This window comes from Scomber japonicus, chromosome 5, assembly GCF_027409825.1.
Source record: "Scomber japonicus isolate fScoJap1 chromosome 5, fScoJap1.pri, whole genome shotgun sequence".
Taxonomy (NCBI): Eukaryota; Metazoa; Chordata; class Actinopteri; order Scombriformes; family Scombridae; genus Scomber; species Scomber japonicus.
Genome location: NC_070582.1, coordinates 14,627,394 through 14,644,779, shown reverse-complemented (window position 1 = coordinate 14,644,779; position 17,386 = coordinate 14,627,394). Strand labels below are relative to the sequence as shown.

Genomic DNA, 17,386 nt, shown 5'->3' with positions numbered 1-17,386 from the left:
TTAGAAAATTAGGACACAATTAGGATTAAGTGCAAAGCCTTGTGGGTAGTGGATTCTTGGATCTTTATTAGTGAAACATATTTTCAACATCTTGAGTTGTTGGGTTTTATGTGACGGTGCATTACTTAAAAAGCTAAAGTATATCAAGACTATGCAGCACAGCTGTAAGAAGTATAACAGGCTGCAGCAGCCACGTGAAAGGATTTGGTTCTTTTTAGCAACAGAGCCATCAATCAAAGCAACACAGGTATCTGCTGTATCAGTAACATGACATTATTTAGGCTAGTGTATTGAGCATGTTTGTGTACTTTATTTAGTCCGATTGATGGTGTGATTGACACCAGAGGAAGAGGATCCGAGTCTATTGACATTATTTTCTTTATAGCATCAGAAGACCTGCCAATATGCATTTACATCAAGCAATAAAAAGAGAAATGGTTATAATAATCCAACATGATCATTACTTCAATTATTCCACCTGTAGAAATATCCACACTTTGTCTTTGATGTAGTGTATAACAAGCAAGGAGACACAATGGTCCACACAAAGTAACTTTCAACATCAAGTTAGCGGCTTTGACCTCATCAGTATAACACAGTACAAAACACGTCACATTCACACAGTCCGTCACGGGTCTTCACTGTCCTTTTGAGATTAGTGTTAAAGCTCAAATGGGCTGAAACTAAACAAATCTGCACGAGGATCTCATGGGAAGGATAGAATTTCATGGATCAATCGTTTTTCCTTTCGTTCTTCTGTTTTGATTAGCGTTCGTATGCATGAGCAAAGGACAAATTGCTTTTCAACGAAGTACATAATACCTCACTGTGGCCTGGCTTCATGTGTTACTGTACCATTGCAGTGGATTTTCTTTTTAGTGTTACAGCTCAGTGCTCAGTGTTGAGGTTTTAATCTTCTGCAAATGGAATGAGAGAGAACACCATTATTTAATCATGCACCGCATCAGTCCTAGCATATTGACTCTGAAAGCTTTTAATGCAGCTGACTGATTAAACATCATATAGACACTGGAACAGACCTTATTTACATAGGCTTTTAAGATACTGAGTGCAAAGTAGTTTTTAATTTCACTACAGAATATTTGGGCTGCTTATAGAGGACCTGACATACAGATCATCTTAAGAAACAAAGTAGCAAAGAATTATGTTAACTATGACATTAATTCAGTATCGTGACAATGTTTAAGATAGTCAGAATGTTAAATGTGTGCAACAGCTCTGCAGAGAGAGGAAAAATGTTTCGCCTAATCACTCATGCCAAGTGTGTCCACTGCTTCAAGACACATTGGCTCACATAGAGTAACGATAATAAGCTATGCAGCACTCACCATCCCTCAGATGAAAAATAAGCTGACATGATTATTTACTTATTTTTGTATGTCCTTCATAGCCTTTAGAGTGTTAAATCATTTAAGTTTCTCAATTACTTCATTCTGTAGCCATCAAATGTTATTAAACAGATATTAACCTCGGAAAGTGCAATATGTACATGAATAATTCAGAAAATAACGCCAAAGTAGTTGCATACAGAGCCTTACATACAAGTTAACATGTAAAACAAGGTAAAGGAATAAACTTCAAACTATGTAAACCAAAAAACGAATATAAACCTAATCTGAAGCTAATGATTCATCAACATCTGTTAAACTGCCAGGGAAATTAGAAGACAATGAAACATGATCAGTACCTATATGGTGTCCCTTTTTATGTGTAAGAAAAAGACAAAACTCAGTACCAAATCCACAGACCCATGCTACAATGTGACCTTGGAAAAGCAGATCTAATGGGAGTTCCCAAGAGATGTGCTTTTTGGTCGAGGCAACCCCCCTGCCAGAGTTCTCTGCTTTCTTTCACTACAGCAGCAAAACTGAAGCTGCAATAAATCAGGGTTGGTGAAAGTTAACTACACTTTCTAATATGGGTGTTACCAGTACCAGAGTTACAGCTAGGGGTCATGATGAGACGTTTATCCCGGGAAAGCCTCCTCTCCTGGGCAAAAGTCGGAACGTGGCCCTGGTCTTGGTTGTGGGTTTTTTGTTGTTTTTTGACAGGGGCTAGGCCTCAGACTCCAGGTCTTCTTGTCCGCCTCCGTCACTAGTGTCGCTGGTCTCAGGCTCCAGCAGAAGGAATTTACCATCGTTGGTTAGAGGCATGTTCTTCATCAGCTGAGCCAGAGCCTCAGGGTCCTTGTTAAAGGAAAAAAGGAAATAAAAACGTGTAAATTGATCAGTCTGTCCCTAATATGTGGACTTGCTAATTGGCAGGGAAAATGTAGACCAACTCCGTCTAGCAGTTGTGTCCCTACTTATCTTCAATAATATCTCTATCTATCTCTATCTTAATTATCGAGAATTTGGTTTTCACTGTGACATGAAAAAATTGTAATTCAGTGTTGTAAAACCTAAAAAGTACTTAAGACTCAGATTTAGTATTTAATACACATTGTATCTCCACAAAGATTAAAGCCTAAAATGAAGTAGTGTCAGTAACTTAAAGGGGATTTAGTATTGTACTTACATGGAACTTGTCAAAGATTTTAAAAAGCATGGTCAAGCAGCAGAGGCACAGATATTTCCTATTTTCAATCTCTAGAGTCGAGCTCCACACTGGATCTTACAATTCCTGTAACGCATCTCACTGACATCTGCCATTTATCTCCCCCTCCCTCTCTGTGGTCAATGTACTCATTTTTTTAACTCTATGACCCCATTTGTAACACAGTCTGTCAAAAAATTGGAAGGCTCTGCCATAAAACTTTTCAGGGCGGAGTAATCCTCAGCGTGATGAATAAACATTCACCCATAAAGAAGAAATCACTTACGTCACATTAACGCTACGAAAAACAGGTCCTTATTATTTATGCTAATAAAATCAGCTGCTGTATCATAAAGCCTTGAGGGTTTTAATTTAAAAGCAACAGTTTTCAATATGTTTCTATGATGATGTTACCTTCTTGGCTTCTGTAATATCCTTTGCCAAGCTTATGGTGTAGCATATCTGTGAATAAATAAACAAAGAATCAACTTTAAAGATCATTCAGTGTACACTTGGAATCAGTTATGTTAATATGTTGCCCGTTTCTGACAAAGTGCCAGTGTTCTGTGTATAGACCTTTTCTCCCTCTGTGTTGCTCTCAAAGACGAAGGCGCTGAACGAGGGCTCTCCCTCTTCATCTACTTCACTCCAATCACTGCCCTCAACCACGAATCCCATCAGCCTCCCATTCTCTTGGTGGGCCGCAAACTGACACACCTCTCCAAGCTGGAACTGAAACACAAAGAGTAGTGAGAGGTGTGAGGGGGGGGTTAAAAAGGGTTGAATTACAGAAAATATGACTGACATCTTGATAGAAACAAATAGAAAAAACTCATACGTATGTGATACTTACACTTATTCTTGTAACTTGAGTCTGAGGGTCAATCAACCTATAAAAGATATAACAAAGACTTTTACAGGAATAATAAAAACACCACAGAGCTACTTCAGCCTTGACCGAGCCGAAAGGCAAGAGGGCGAGGAGTCCACGACGGCCCGACGTGGGCAAGGATGCGAGGTCCCGCCCAATGCTGCTTGCAGCTTGAATTTTTATTCTGTTTTTGTTAGCAAGCTTTTACATATCTACAAATGTGAACGTCAATCACTGGTTATACAGGCATCACTTGTTTTCACTGGATGACCGAAGCGGAATCACAGTTGCTTTGATGACACCTCAGAAGGTTTTTGCTCTTTATAGTACTCTATTGTGCAGGTGGGACACTTGTAACTGGATGCATCACCAAATACCAGTCAACATTAATTGAAGTCTACGATACGCTGGTGCTCACTCAGTCGCTTCTAAATGTCATCCTGTCCTTTAAGGTGACATATGTAACACTTCATAAATATGTTATAAAGTTTACCTGAGGCTACTGCTGGTGACCATGAGGTGGGACTCTGTAGTCTTGAAGATGTTGTGGATGGCTCGAGCAGCCAGCACCTGCCTCATGGCCTCATAGATCACTTCCTGATTGTTGCCACAGCGCACCGCCATGGAACCCAGGAAGCGCACAGCAAATACCTGCTGTAGGAGGGAGTCTGCAGAAGTACACAAACATCACCCACATAGGCACACGTCAGCAGCATTAACACACAAAGAGAGTCATGCAGGAGAGTACACAAACTTAGTCAAAACGTTAAGCTGAAATCAAATAGTGCGTGAGAGAGCCATTAAATTGCAGTAGGATGAGGAAAATGATTACCGTCACTTTCTGTGGAACAATCATCGTCCGTTTCTCCAAATGGATTTGTGCGTCTGTCAGGAAGGGAGCACACACGCACACAAGGAAAAAAAACAATTAAACCCTTGCATTGAGTCATTAAGACGCATTCCGCTTCCTGGAAATTATATAATAAATTATATAATTAATCAACATGAGGCCAACTTTCAGGAAATTAGCATCAGGACTTGATCCTTGTTTCTCAGAAACATGCACCCACACAAACTTCCTGCCCCACTTGTCCTCTCACCTCCCCCCGCCCCTGTTCTGGTCCTGAAACTCAGAGGCTGGCAGCATGATGTCAAACTGAATTGGCGTGCCGGGGGCTATCAGGTCCTCTGGTTCCGGAGCAGCCCCTGTCTTCTGGGAACCGCTGCCAGCAGCATGTATACCTCCTGGCTTTGCTCTATAGGGATGAGACAAACAACATGAAGATGAGTTTCAAGGAATTAACGTAAACCCAAAAACATCCACTACTGAGCACAATTTCTTTGACATATTTTTCAAGTCTATCTAAGGATAAAATCTACAGTCCAGCAGTGGACATTTGTACTGAAAATACATACTAGAATACTAGAAAGATGTTTCAGAAGATACCTACTTAATTAAACTTAAATGGTCATTTTAGTAAGACAACAATAAGAAAGATTAGAAGAAGCTGTTGGCATTAGGAATCAGCAGAGTACCAGAGTTTATAAAGGCCACCGAGTACAATACACTCTGCTTGAACTAACTTTGTAGTATTTTAAATGATCTGCAGCCAAATGTGAGTTTGAACTGGACAAACTTGTATAATATGACACGACCACCTGAAATAGTAACAGGAATATAGCCGGCTATTTCAACATATTTTGCATTCATAAATCAACAGATTACATAGTATAGTTTAGTAGATGAATCATAAGAAAAGAGCACTGAAGTAAACAAGCTACCAATGGTATGTTGATCATCACATTAAAGATGAGCTGGTAGGTACTTTACAATAAATACTGGCATAATTAGCTAAAAAACACATTGCATACAGATCAAAATGACTCAATGGCTCAAGCTTTGTAAATGATTAACTTTACATCTTAAACTGTCATGAACACAACATGTCTGACCTGTCAGGGTTAGGTGAGCCTTCTTGTCTCTTCTCAAAGCTGGTGATGGGGGTGACTGCCTGGATGGCGGTTTGGTTGAGTCGGATGGCCACAGCCTGACAACAAAAACATGCAAAATCTCTGCATCAGTGTATGACTCATGATAAAACTACAGACTCTGTTAACATGCCTAAAACATTTAAAACATCAAGCTTTAACCTCATCTCCTGACTCTCAGCGGTTCCATGTGTTATCTCAACCTCGTGTTTTCTTCTGTGTACAATAAACAGTGTCTGATCACCAGCATTAATCTCTCAAAAGCAGCTGCAGTTTTCCTTATTTACAAGGACATAAGGAAGTTAGTGAAGTCTGAGGTCCAAAATGGGTCTTTCTGTGTTGCTTAAATCTAATTAGTGGTAACAACATCATGGACGATCAATTCTTGTTTAAATAAAATAATTAACAACTAATTAAGAGGAGAATTGGAACAAATGAGGGTGAATCCATGCAGCTTTGCACCCTTAAGAGATAAAATAAAGAAAAAATCTGTCATCACAACCATTTCCCTGCCTGAAATAGTTCTGTTCTTACTATTTACTCCACTATATTTGCAATAACCTTTTTTATGAGTGTCTGAATCCTGTGCAGCACTCTCAATAATTCTCAAAATGGCCTGAACATAACTGCATGTACAAGTATGCACCTTTCTGTTAACCATCCCACACTCCTCCAATGATTGATGCATAATTTACAGTTGCGTGACACTACACTCATCAGTGGCAGTGACACAAAATAATGATAGGTGATGAAATCTGTAATTATTTGCTCTACAGTACACTGCTGAGTGGTTATCATGTAGGGAAAATAAATAAGTGAAAGCATGAATGGTTTCAGACACAGAAACTGTCTGTTTGTAACACAAAGCTGGCGAGGAATCGGGCTTAGCTCTGGAGAATAAACATTTTCTTAGAGCCAGGATTCTAGGATTGTAAAGAGGTAAACGCAACAACAGCTGTGAGGCAGTTCACTGAAAAACACTTCAGAGAAAGCAGGAGTTCCATAATAAGTGCCCCTTATTAAACATGAGTGAAGGTTTAAAAACCAAGATCTATATGTTTCCAATTTAGAGTTTGGCTTTCTTAAAATTTAATTTGTACTGTAGATGTCTAGTTTAGTTGTTGTCTTTGGTGTGTGTGTGCGTGTGTGTGTGTGTGTGTGTGTGTGTGTTACCTCTGGGTTGTCGGTCAGGTAGATCTGTCTGGAGATGTTGTTCACCGTGCAAATCCACTGAGAAAGAAATACAGAGATCTACATTAGGACTACCTCTCGCTCAGACACGAACCGGCTGACATCAATTGACTGATACCAGCTGTGACAGGCCAGTCAGATGTGTCCAAGCACAAAACCAGATATAAAAACCACACAAATGAGTCTTGACAGCTCCTCCTTTGTTCTATGACTGATACTAGTACCAGCAGATATCTTTGGGTATGAAGATGTAAAGCAATAAAGAAGATTAAAACACATCGGCTTCAATGGCTGCTTTTAACACTTACTTCTTCATATTCCTTTTTGCTCTCAGCTTGTAGAATCATTGACCTGGAATTAATCAGTGAAAACAAAGAAAGTTAACAGTAAAGTCTCACTTATGTTATTGTGTATTAGTTTCATATGTAGTGAAGTGGACATACGTTTTTCCTGAGGGGGAGGTTATCTGAAAACAGTAACGTCTGTCCTCGCACTCCACGGCCATGACAGAGCTGTTGTCCAAGTCCAGCACCATGCCCCCCGCCACCGCCCCCCGTGGCTGACACATGAGGTTTCCTCCCTGGGTGAAGAAGTACAGTCGGTCCCAGGCTGTGGTCACTAGGCCTGTTTTACTGGAGCACAGACAAGAATGGGCAGACAGTGTAAGTAAGGTAAGTGTTGCAGTGAGATTTTAATAACCAGAGTGATAGCTTCTCCTGCCACCAATGGAATAATGGAACATTTTAATAGGCGAGGAGGGCAACGTGAAGAATAAGAATGTCAAACATTTAAGGCTGGATGTGTCAGGACTGCATGACTACCATCTGGCTTACAAATGAATTCAGCCAAAATCAGGATATGCAAGAAGTTTATTATAAGAAGTTCTTGTCCTCTAACAAGTTTAGTAATAGAGAATATTGGAACAAAAACACATAAACATACCATAAAGAGAAAACAGGTCCATTGTCATTGTATTTATTATGTATTTATTCTTTACCAGTGATGATAGTCTTGACAGGAAATATCATACTCAGTCAATTTGTTCAAAACTCACATCATATGTGTTTCAGAATCCTTTTTTTTGGTAACTTAAAATTAGTGTTGCGTATTTATATCTTGTTTATGGTAATATTGCTTGGAGATTCACATTTCCCACACCTGTTCATTTTCATTTACCAAAAAAAAAAAAAAAAATACTGAAAAAATGAATAAAAATAAATCAGTCACATCAGTCATGATCTTTCCAAACCTACATCCCCTATTTTCAATTTTTTTTCACACAAATCTCTTTCACAAGTATGTGATTAAGTAGCCATCAATCCCTTTTCGGTCTGTTTTTTTTTTTAGCTCTCTCCATGCACAGCTGTTTTGTCTTGGCTATAATGGTTTCTGTGTAAAAAAAAAAAAGTAAACTCTACATGAACTAAAATGCTATTTAGCTGAGTCACTTCTCTAGGAAACAAAGCTACATGTGTATAACTCATTTGAACTGCTCATCTGTGAGCCTTCAGCTTTCTGTTTAAAAAAAAGGGTTAAGGTTCCCAAATGAATTTACTTTGATTAATATTGAAGTGTATATCTCATGCTGCTGTGGGTGATTCAGACCGTTATGTTGAGAGAGTATTCGAAATAGCAAATGTTCTCTGGACTCAGCTCCATTTGACAAGCGTTTGAGGCTGCTCGCAGTGTGTCATTAAACAGAATGGCATACTGTGGAAACCTTTTCTCTGGTGTCATAGACATTTGTCAAAGACTTTGGATGTATATATGAGGGAGAGACACGAGTTTGGCAGCTCTGACATTTCACTAAATCACATTGCTGGCTACGCTGCAGTTCTACCCCACCCAAAACCATTAAGGAAGTTTCACTTCTCATACATCCAATCTGCAATAAGCTGACAGCGCACACTGTCAATGTGTCACCTGACCCACCTCGTCTCCTGTGACAGACTCATTGTTTACTGTGCTCATGCATATTTTGAGCAGCTTAAGCAAGAGGAGCAAAATGCTTTTCTCAATTGCATTTGGTCATTTGTAGACATTCAGAATCTACTGTTATTGCCATATATTGATTACTTCATCGACCACATTAGATTCCCAAACAAACCAAACACTGAAATGTCACATATGTAAAATGAGGACGGATTCAAAGCTTGCTCCTCAATTGTTCAATCTATTTTCTTCAATGACATCTCTTACCATATCAACAAGCTAGGAACACAAAGGAAGTGTCCTTGTATTCAACATAGGGCAGTAATGAGTGTAATTAATCTTACTTTCTAATGTTGAGGTAGCCGGCCTTCTGGATAAGCGTGCGATTGACGGGCTCACTGTCCTTATCGGGCATATAGACAGTGTCCTCCACTGACAGAAACTCCCTCTGGGACACACGCATGACCTCCGCCTCTGCATCTAGCTGGGCCTGGATACTAGACAGAACACTTAATACAGGCAAGGTCCATCAAAAATGAATTTCAGAAACAGAAACATATTGAGCATGAAAATAAAGGATTCACAGCAATGGATGCTTAAAATGAAACAGTAATCTGTAACATCATAGAAAGGCTGACCAAAAATATGAAATCGTAGAAAATGAATGAGGTTATTCACATTAAGGATCATATGAATAATTATAAGATGGTCTTTACCTTTGTGTCATGTTGGACACAGAGGAGAGAAAGTTATCCATCTTCTTTGACACCAGCTCAATGCCTTTCTTGAAGAAGCTGATCTAAGAGAGAAGAGATTATAGTGGCTCATTGATATACAGTAGTATCTTATTTCATTGTTACAGTTGGCATTTTTAAGTAATAAACATTTCTAGAAACTGAAAATAGTCATTTCATGTGTTTACTGGCTCAGGCCTTTGGATACAAGAATACATTGTTTCATACTTGTGTACAGTACTCAGTTCAATTTGAATATGATAATGATGTTTGACCAGTTTGTAGGTCAGCAGTACAGTAGCTGCAGTAAGTACCTGTGCCTGTGTGTAGCCTAGCATGGGTTCGAGCATAGCTACTCTCTTACGATACTGCAGGGCGTTGAGGGCGCAGTAGTACTGAAGTGAGGCCTGGTGCTGCTTCCTTCTGGTGTACGCCACCTCCTTCACCAAGTCTGACTTCAGCTGTCCAGACAGGAGAGGGTTAAACATGTCCGGCATAAACTCGCTATCAAGGTCTGCACACACACTCATAAATATGTAAATATTTGTTCTACTCTCACCAACATACAAATAAGCAACACAGTCGCATTATCTTCTACGTCCAAGCAGACATGCAGACACATTCAACAGAAACAAATAACAGAGGAATCTTATCTTTGCAGCCATTATAGTGCACATTGTTGCAACAATCTTACTACAACAGCAGAGCCTGCCAGTAGATGAATATTTAATACCACTTATTTGTGTTTCAAATTCCTATAAAACACTCCCATTGCCAGAGCACTACTGCACAATAAGGCCTTTTACAGCCTGTGATCGATGGGGAAAAAAGCTCCATCAGTTGAAGTGACAAAGCACTTTACAGTAACTCTGCTGTACCTTCTCGTTCTCTTTCTTCTTGGGCAATCTGCTGTACTTGACCATAGCTGCCTCGTGCTCTGCAGGCAAGTAGAGGGTAGACATGAGGACCAGAGAGTAACTACAAAACCTAATTTGTGTGATCCAATTCTGAACTTTGTTAAGATATGTACTTACCATCAGTGGCGATGCCAAATATTTCTTTCAGTGTGCTTATCTCTGCGAAATTCAACATATGGTAAATTGTTATGATACCTACAATAAATCCACGTCTTAGAAAATACAATATTGATTTTTTAAATGTTGTACAGACTGAATCCACTATATTTTAGAGTTGGCTGATGAACACAAAATCCTGTTTTGTATATTTTGGAAAAATATAAAATCAATATACTTAATACAATTATAGCACACAGACTGATAATTATCTGCAATATTACAATAAAAAAATGATCTATGATACTGAGTTTTTGTAGTGTGACAGAGTGTGTTCATGTGTGTGTATGTGTATATCCCTACCTGTGAGGTCTTTCTCTCGGAACTGGATCAAGGGGAAGACCATGCTGTCAGCCATCTGGTTGGCTAGCTCAGAGTGGAGCGAGTTCAGCTGGACGACACAGAGACACAAAACAGATTACACAAATATATCAAGCACTGCAGAAGGACACAAACAGAAGATGTATCCTAGCCAAACATCTTGAGGGATTTCAGTTCATTTTAATATGTACAGTGACATTTGCTGCCAGATTTTCCCTGCAGCAAGCAGGAAAGTAACATTTTCAGGGAAATGTGTGTAGAACTGCAGACTATGGCTCCCCAACATCATATAAAGCTCATATTGTAGAACAATACTTTTCAATAATAAACCCTGCTGTTAAATCTGATATTGGAAACGCGACTGCATATCAGAATCATCTTTATTGGCCAAGTATGTTTACACATACAAGGAATTCTGGCTTATTAAATAGTAGTTAAAAAAAAGTTTATTAATCAATTTATATACATACTCTGTAGTAGGTGGTAATGTACAGCATACAGCTTATTCACAGTTAAAGTAGATGGTGCAAAGTATTGTACATTTTGTATTTTAGACCAAAATACAAATTGTGTAATTTGTGGGTACAGTGGGTTTTAACGTGGTCCAGAGTAATTACACAGTGCCATAGTGAGTTAAGTGTTCATAAGTGTGACAGGGAGGGGGAAGGAACTTCCTGTGCCTGGTGGTTTTGGTGTGCAGTGTTCTGTATCAGAGGGAGGAAGTTGGAACAGTTTATGAAGGATCTGCTGTGATTTCCCTGTCTGTTTCCTGACTCTGGGGGTTTAAAAATCCTGGATGGTGAGCAGGTCGGTACTAATAATCTTTTCTGCAGACCTGACCTTCTGTTGTAGTCTGTTTGTGTCCTGTTGGATGGCTGATCCAAACCAGAAGATGATGGAAGTGCAGAGAACAGATTTGAACTGGATCAGCAGCGCCTGAGTAAAGGTTGTGTTTCCTGAGCTGACGCAGGACACAGATCCTCAGCTGGGCCTTTTGGATGACTCTGTCGATGCTGGACTCCCACTTCAGGTCCTTGGAGATTGTAGATCCCAGAAATCTGAAGGATTCCACAGCCAACAGAGTGCTGGGAGTATGGTGAAAGGGAGCAGTGATGGGGTCTCCTCCTGGAGTCCACTATTATCGCCACAGTTTTGAGTATGTTCAGTTCCAGGTTGTTGTGACTGCACCAGCTGTTCAACCTCCTGTCTGCCTGTATGCAGGCTCCTCTCCTTCTCGGACAAGGCCAAGGACTGTTATGTTGTTTACACATTTCAGGAGTTGAACAGATAGGTCTCCTGAGGTGCAGTACATATATTGTATATACAAGCAAAGCCTGCAATACTTCTTAATGCGCATTAACAAGCTACACTCCATCATTTTACAAGCTGACAACCATTTTAATCGGAGCGATTTAGCAAGTGCTAAAGTTCACAGGATTAGGTGTGCTAGCAGACCTAATTCTAGCTGTGAAATGAGTTCTGTACACGATAAGGTAAGGTCAAACAAACAATCAACCTGTGTCCTCTGAGCATATGTGTGTGTGCAAGTGTGTGTTATGAATCCTGTTGAGTGCTGACTGGGCAGACCTGTGAACCCCCATGGCTGAAAGTGACAGGCCCATCTGTTTTGTCTATATACTTGAGCCTACACAGCCCTCCTTCATCCATCCATTCTTCCTCCCACTGCTGCCTTCCTCCATCCATTCATCCGGTGTGATAGGCATCATATCCACATCACTGGTCCCCTCTTAGCCCCATAGAATCGGTTCCAGTCTTACAGGGAGGATAATACTCAAGTCTTTCATTCGAGGTCATTTTTGCCATTGTGCTAGGGGAGTGCAGGTGCAATATGCTTTGTAACATGAAAAAAAACTAACTACTGACTGAACAGTAGTTTATCATCCTTCTCCTCTGCTCTGAGTGCACATACTGAAAACAAGAAAATTGCAAACACAAGCCTCACCTCCCCTACAGTTTTGGCAAAGTTCTGCAGCGTGGTGATAACCTCTTCATCGCCTTTTCCAAGGGCAAAATTCTAGACAGAAAAAAAGGGAATGGAGACTAGTTTAAACCACAAAACTGCATAATGTAGTATAGACTGGAGCCATGAATTTAAAAATACCCTGTTCTGCCAGCAATTCTGGCACATCTCTTTGTGAAATGGTGCCAATGATGCTAATACACCACATGCAAAGATGTTAAGCTTTAGGCTTTGTTTTGTTTGTCATTAAAACTATACACAGGGCAAGTGCATCCATTACAGTACACTGAAGTTTTTTCCAATCCAACATCTACTCTAATCAACATGTTCCAACGAAGGCAGCTGACCCATAGATCCTACATCATGATTTAATAGACTTGCTGTGGGGACCTTAGGATCTTCTTTTTTTTGTTTAAACTTTTTGTTCGCTACATAAAACAAGCCACTACTGCATGATAGGTTACCAGCAGGGAGGCACTTCTACTACAAGGTTCTTTTAATGCAGAGATTTCACAGAACGCACTTGCAATTATAAGGTGTGGTAGACAAATGCACACTTCGAAAAATATCTGATAAGTAGGCTAATAATTAGCTGAGCAGCGCCTCACAAGCTATTTAGCAAAGTGACCTGAGATATTCACCCAAATTAACGATGCATGTACATGAGGCATTAAGTCACCATCATGACACCCATACTGTACTTACTTTCTTCTCATAATCCAGAAGTTGCTGTGAGAGCTGCTCTGTTGCCAATCCCATCTCACTCTGTAAGGGAAAAGATAGAGGGGAAAAAGTTAGAAAGTTAATAAACTGGATTACTGAAGCATCTCTGTAAATCATTCTCTCTTCAAGGAAGTGAAGAAATATCAGGTGAATCAGGGTTCACATTCCTCCAAAAAGCACAAGGTGATAGGTCATATAAATGCCAACTCTACTGTACAAGTGGATTATAATTGACTCAGAAAATATTTCCTGTCTTTGTTCAAGACTGTGGTCTTTTAATTTCAGAGTATGATCTATTAATTTCACATTCGGATTTTGTAATTATTTCCCTTAAAGCTACTCTTACCTTTCTTGCATTTCACACAGCACTTTGAAAAAACTTGAACAGCAACAACCCCTCCTCCCTCCTATGTCCCACCCCCGCACTCCCTTCCCCTCCACCACCTCCGTGAACGTGCACTACTGATATAGTTTTCTTTTTCCCCGTGGGAGCGGCTGGAGGTGGAAGTCGTGGCCCGCTTTCGTCGGCCATTGTCAGTCGCTACTGTCTGTTTACTGGTATCTCTGTGGATCATGGATGTATTATAATGCTGTAGACCTACAACAGGCTCTCTTCCGGGTGGGGTTATATCATTCGGTCCGAATGATATGATTGGTCAGAGTTTTCACAGAACCATATGAGAATGGAATAATGATGACTTTCTATGCCTCTAACATTTTAGAGTGCCATTAACTTAATAATAGCATTTTAACCTAAACAAAAAAATGTGTAAAAATGTAACAAAGGTAAGGGTAGCTTTAAAACCATGCCCTTGCACTTAAATAGCCCCTGTTTGCATTCAGATTTGTTCGGCTTCTGTTCAAACTGTATGCTTGTGCTAAGATGTGTTGTTGCTTGCATAGAAATCCTGCTCCAGCTTCAGCCCTTCTCCTCACACTCAGTTAGTTAGCTAGTTTGTGAAACACGATTAATTGTCCTTTTATCCAAAAAGCATAAAGAAAGCAAGTGAAGTACATTTAATAAAGCTCTGGAGGGCGGGAGTGGATGAACCCCCCAAAGTTGGAAGACCAGAATAAAAATCTGAGGAAAGTTTCACAAGCACACAGAATCAGCCTGTTTGCAAGTAGAAAGTAAACGTAGGAAATACTTGAGTTTGAGGCCAAGGGTTTGAGGGAACAAATTACACAATCTTAAAAAAATCAATAAATCATGCTCTCAAATTGAAAGACCACAGTCTTGAATAAAGACAGGAAAAAGTTTTATTGCAAAAGGTTTTAAGGTAAAGTTACGTGAGTCTTCAGGAGAACATCAGAAACATACTGTACACCATGACTGCAACATTTGAACATGATGCTCATTGAGCTGTCATCCTCCACACAGAAAATCACACTTTTCAAATCCATACCCACACAATAAGTAAATAACAGAGCATAGTATTAAGGCACCTTTTAAGTTGCAAAACTCGTTAACAAAAGATTCTCAGCTCACTAATTGGACCTTTGAGCTTAGATTACTTTGCCACACACACACACACACACACACACACAAACAGGTCAAGACTGAATTTCCAAATACAATTATGATTCAGTAATGAAATGATGCATAAAATATTTCTCATTGTGTTCTCAGCTTGAGCGGACATGGCTGCTTGACAGACCTTCACACAGCTTTGGGAAGAGAGAGAGAGAGAGAGAGAGAGAGAGAGAGAGTGTGTGTGTGTGTGTGTGTGTGTGTGTGTGTGTGTAGTTTGGTACCTGAGCTCCAAACACACGCTGCATGGATTGTAGCAGCTGGTTGGTGTAGTCTGTGAGCATACCAACATCTTCCTCAAACACACTGAGCAAGGAACGAGTCTGTAGGACAAAACATTTACACACTTATTATGAATACAATTAAGAAAGACAATAGTTAGGTCATTGTAAATAGAGATTAAATAATTAGTCAATCAATTAATCAACATAAAACTATTATTAAATTATTATTAATTATCGATTTAAAGCTGCAACAATTACAGTACTTGATTAATCAGGTAGTTGTCAACTATTACTATTTTGATAGTTGCTGATTCGTTCGTTCGAGTAGTTTTTTAAGCAACTAGACTGCTTCATTATTGTATGCCTGGACACAACAAGACATTTGAGGATGTCACCTTGGGAACTGGGAACCTGTGTTTCACCACTTTCTGACATTGATGAAAACATCTGTTAGTTGCAGCTCTAAATTGAGCAATCATTTCAATAATTTCTCAAGCAAAACATTCTCTGGTTCTACTTTCACCAATATGAGGATTTGTTATATGTTAGTAAACTGAATATTTGTGAGATTTAGGACTGTTGATCAGACAAAGCAAGCAATTCAAAGACAAATTATCAGATAATAAGAGTGAATTATTGAATCACTAATGAAATGTAAGTTAATCATTAGCAACCCTAATCATAAATACTGCTCTTCAAAAGAGTTTTGTCATTTAATGTAATCATAAGTGATAAGCAAGTGGGTGTGTTTATTGGGTCACTAGGACAATTCAGGTGGAGCTGGGCATGTTGTGATTATTGTGTTTAATGTTCCTGTTATCTGTTACCTGTTTTACTGACAACAATATACTACACAAGTATAGTGCCTATGCTAAAAAGAAACATCATTTGAATCAGATTTGGTTGGCACCTGTAACCTGAGACCTATAGGAACATTGCTGCAAGTGGAGAGAGTGAGAGGAAGAAATCAGAGTAGCTTCAGGACTCAGAGACATATTGACATGCTGTTATAAAGTGAAACTAAATACATAATGATTTTACTGCAGGCTGGAAATCCTGTTTGGGTGTAGTTTTTTTCTCCCTTAAACAGGTGCAGCAAGGCAGGGCAGATACATACTGACCTAGCTAATAGGAACACACCCATCTGCTAAAGTCTGTTGTCAATTCACTCCAGTTGACTTTTGCCACAGAGGGATTAAGACGGAAAATAAATGATCATATATAATGCTGGACCCTCCCTAGAATAAAGCTGTGTTGACATTTTGCTATAAGACCAGACCTATTTCTTGAATAAACACAACTGCATTTTTGGAAAGCCACAAATGTAAATAGAAAAAAGAGCCTCCAGCACGGGTTGCACTTACACACAACCATCAAAGAGGTCAGCCCTGTTTAGATAAAGGGTGATGCAACCGACTATAGAGACTATATTAGATGTGCATAATAACAAAGACTCCTCACTGTCTTGCATTTCACATCACCATCATGCATGAGGCCTAGGGCTGGGTAAACAACTTCCATACTGTTTTATAGACACGTAAGCATCAAACAATATGGTATATTAACCACTGACAGCTACCACTGCTGCCCTGTTGGAGCCTATTGACTAATTCCAGTGGAGTCCGATAATGGAAACCCCTCCTACATCCTGTGGATCAGGCCCAGTATGGCTCCAGAAAAAGGGTCCAACTTCATGCGACATGATGTAAATAAACAAGTCACAGACAGCAGAGTGACTCTGTTTGAGCTATATGATCGTAATATCCTCAAAATGACTGTGAATGTGAGATTACACCAGAATATTACCTCTAGCAGAGAGAGAGAGAGAGAGAGAGAGAGAGAGAGAGGAAAGCCCTGTGACTAGCAATAGCAATTAAACTACAACATATACGCACTAACGCCGATCATTAGGACCAGTAATTTACACTTGAACATTGTTTACAGCAGGAGGGTGTAGCCACTCCAGACACAGCATTTAATTCCCACAACGATGTGACAATTGAGAGCTGTCATCGACCAGTGGAAACAGCCTACAACGGGAACAGGATCCTGTCTGGGCTTCGACGCCAACTTCACAGCTCCTAACGCCTTTTTATGTGGCAATTGTGTCTTTAAATGTGATAAAAACCCGCACAGGCCTACCTGAGGACTGTCCTGTAAGGCGTCCTCCAGAAGCAGTTTGTGATGTACGGCCGGCATCTTGTTAGCGGTGGAGGAGAAGGGGAATGGGAGCTTGAATTATTTAGTGCTTGGACTCAGT

At 39.8% G+C, this 17,386-nt stretch overlaps 1 protein-coding gene across 2 annotated transcripts; it reads right to left on the bottom strand.

The window, feature by feature from the left end:
- Window positions 1-18: 18 nt before the first annotated feature.
- Window positions 19-17,386, bottom strand: appl2 (adaptor protein, phosphotyrosine interaction, PH domain and leucine zipper containing 2). Of its 2 annotated transcripts, none has more exons than XM_053319565.1 (21): window positions 17,269-17,386; window positions 15,127-15,225; window positions 13,354-13,413; window positions 12,631-12,702; window positions 10,650-10,737; window positions 10,308-10,349; window positions 10,152-10,210; window positions 9,588-9,734; window positions 9,256-9,338; window positions 8,884-9,048; window positions 7,051-7,239; window positions 6,916-6,958; window positions 6,590-6,646; window positions 5,381-5,475; window positions 4,528-4,683; window positions 4,260-4,312; window positions 3,921-4,095; window positions 3,410-3,446; window positions 3,133-3,288; window positions 2,971-3,018; window positions 19-2,207 (listed from the first exon to the last, which is right to left on the bottom strand). In XM_053319565.1, the coding sequence occupies exons 1-21, from the start codon at window positions 17,323-17,325 to the stop codon at window positions 2,076-2,078; spliced, it is 2,013 nt and encodes a 670-aa protein (XP_053175540.1). In that variant the 5' UTR covers window positions 17,326-17,386; the 3' UTR covers window positions 19-2,075. The 2 variants fall into 2 exon arrangements, with proteins under 2 accessions (XP_053175540.1, XP_053175541.1); XM_053319566.1 differs by having other exon boundaries at window positions 8,884-9,036.

Coding starts and splice junctions, on each gene's coding strand:
- appl2 (XM_053319565.1), bottom strand. CDS start 17,325: ATGCCGGCCGTACATCACAAACTGCTTCTGGAGGACGCCTTACAGGAC. Junction 10,211..10,307: donor ATTTGGCATCGCCACTGATG/GTAAGTACATAT, acceptor ACTTGCCTGCAG/AGCACGAGGCAGCTATGGTC. Junction 3,289..3,409: donor CTCAAGTTACAAGAATAAGT/GTAAGTATCACA, acceptor TTTGTGTTTCAG/TTCCAGCTTGGAGAGGTGTG.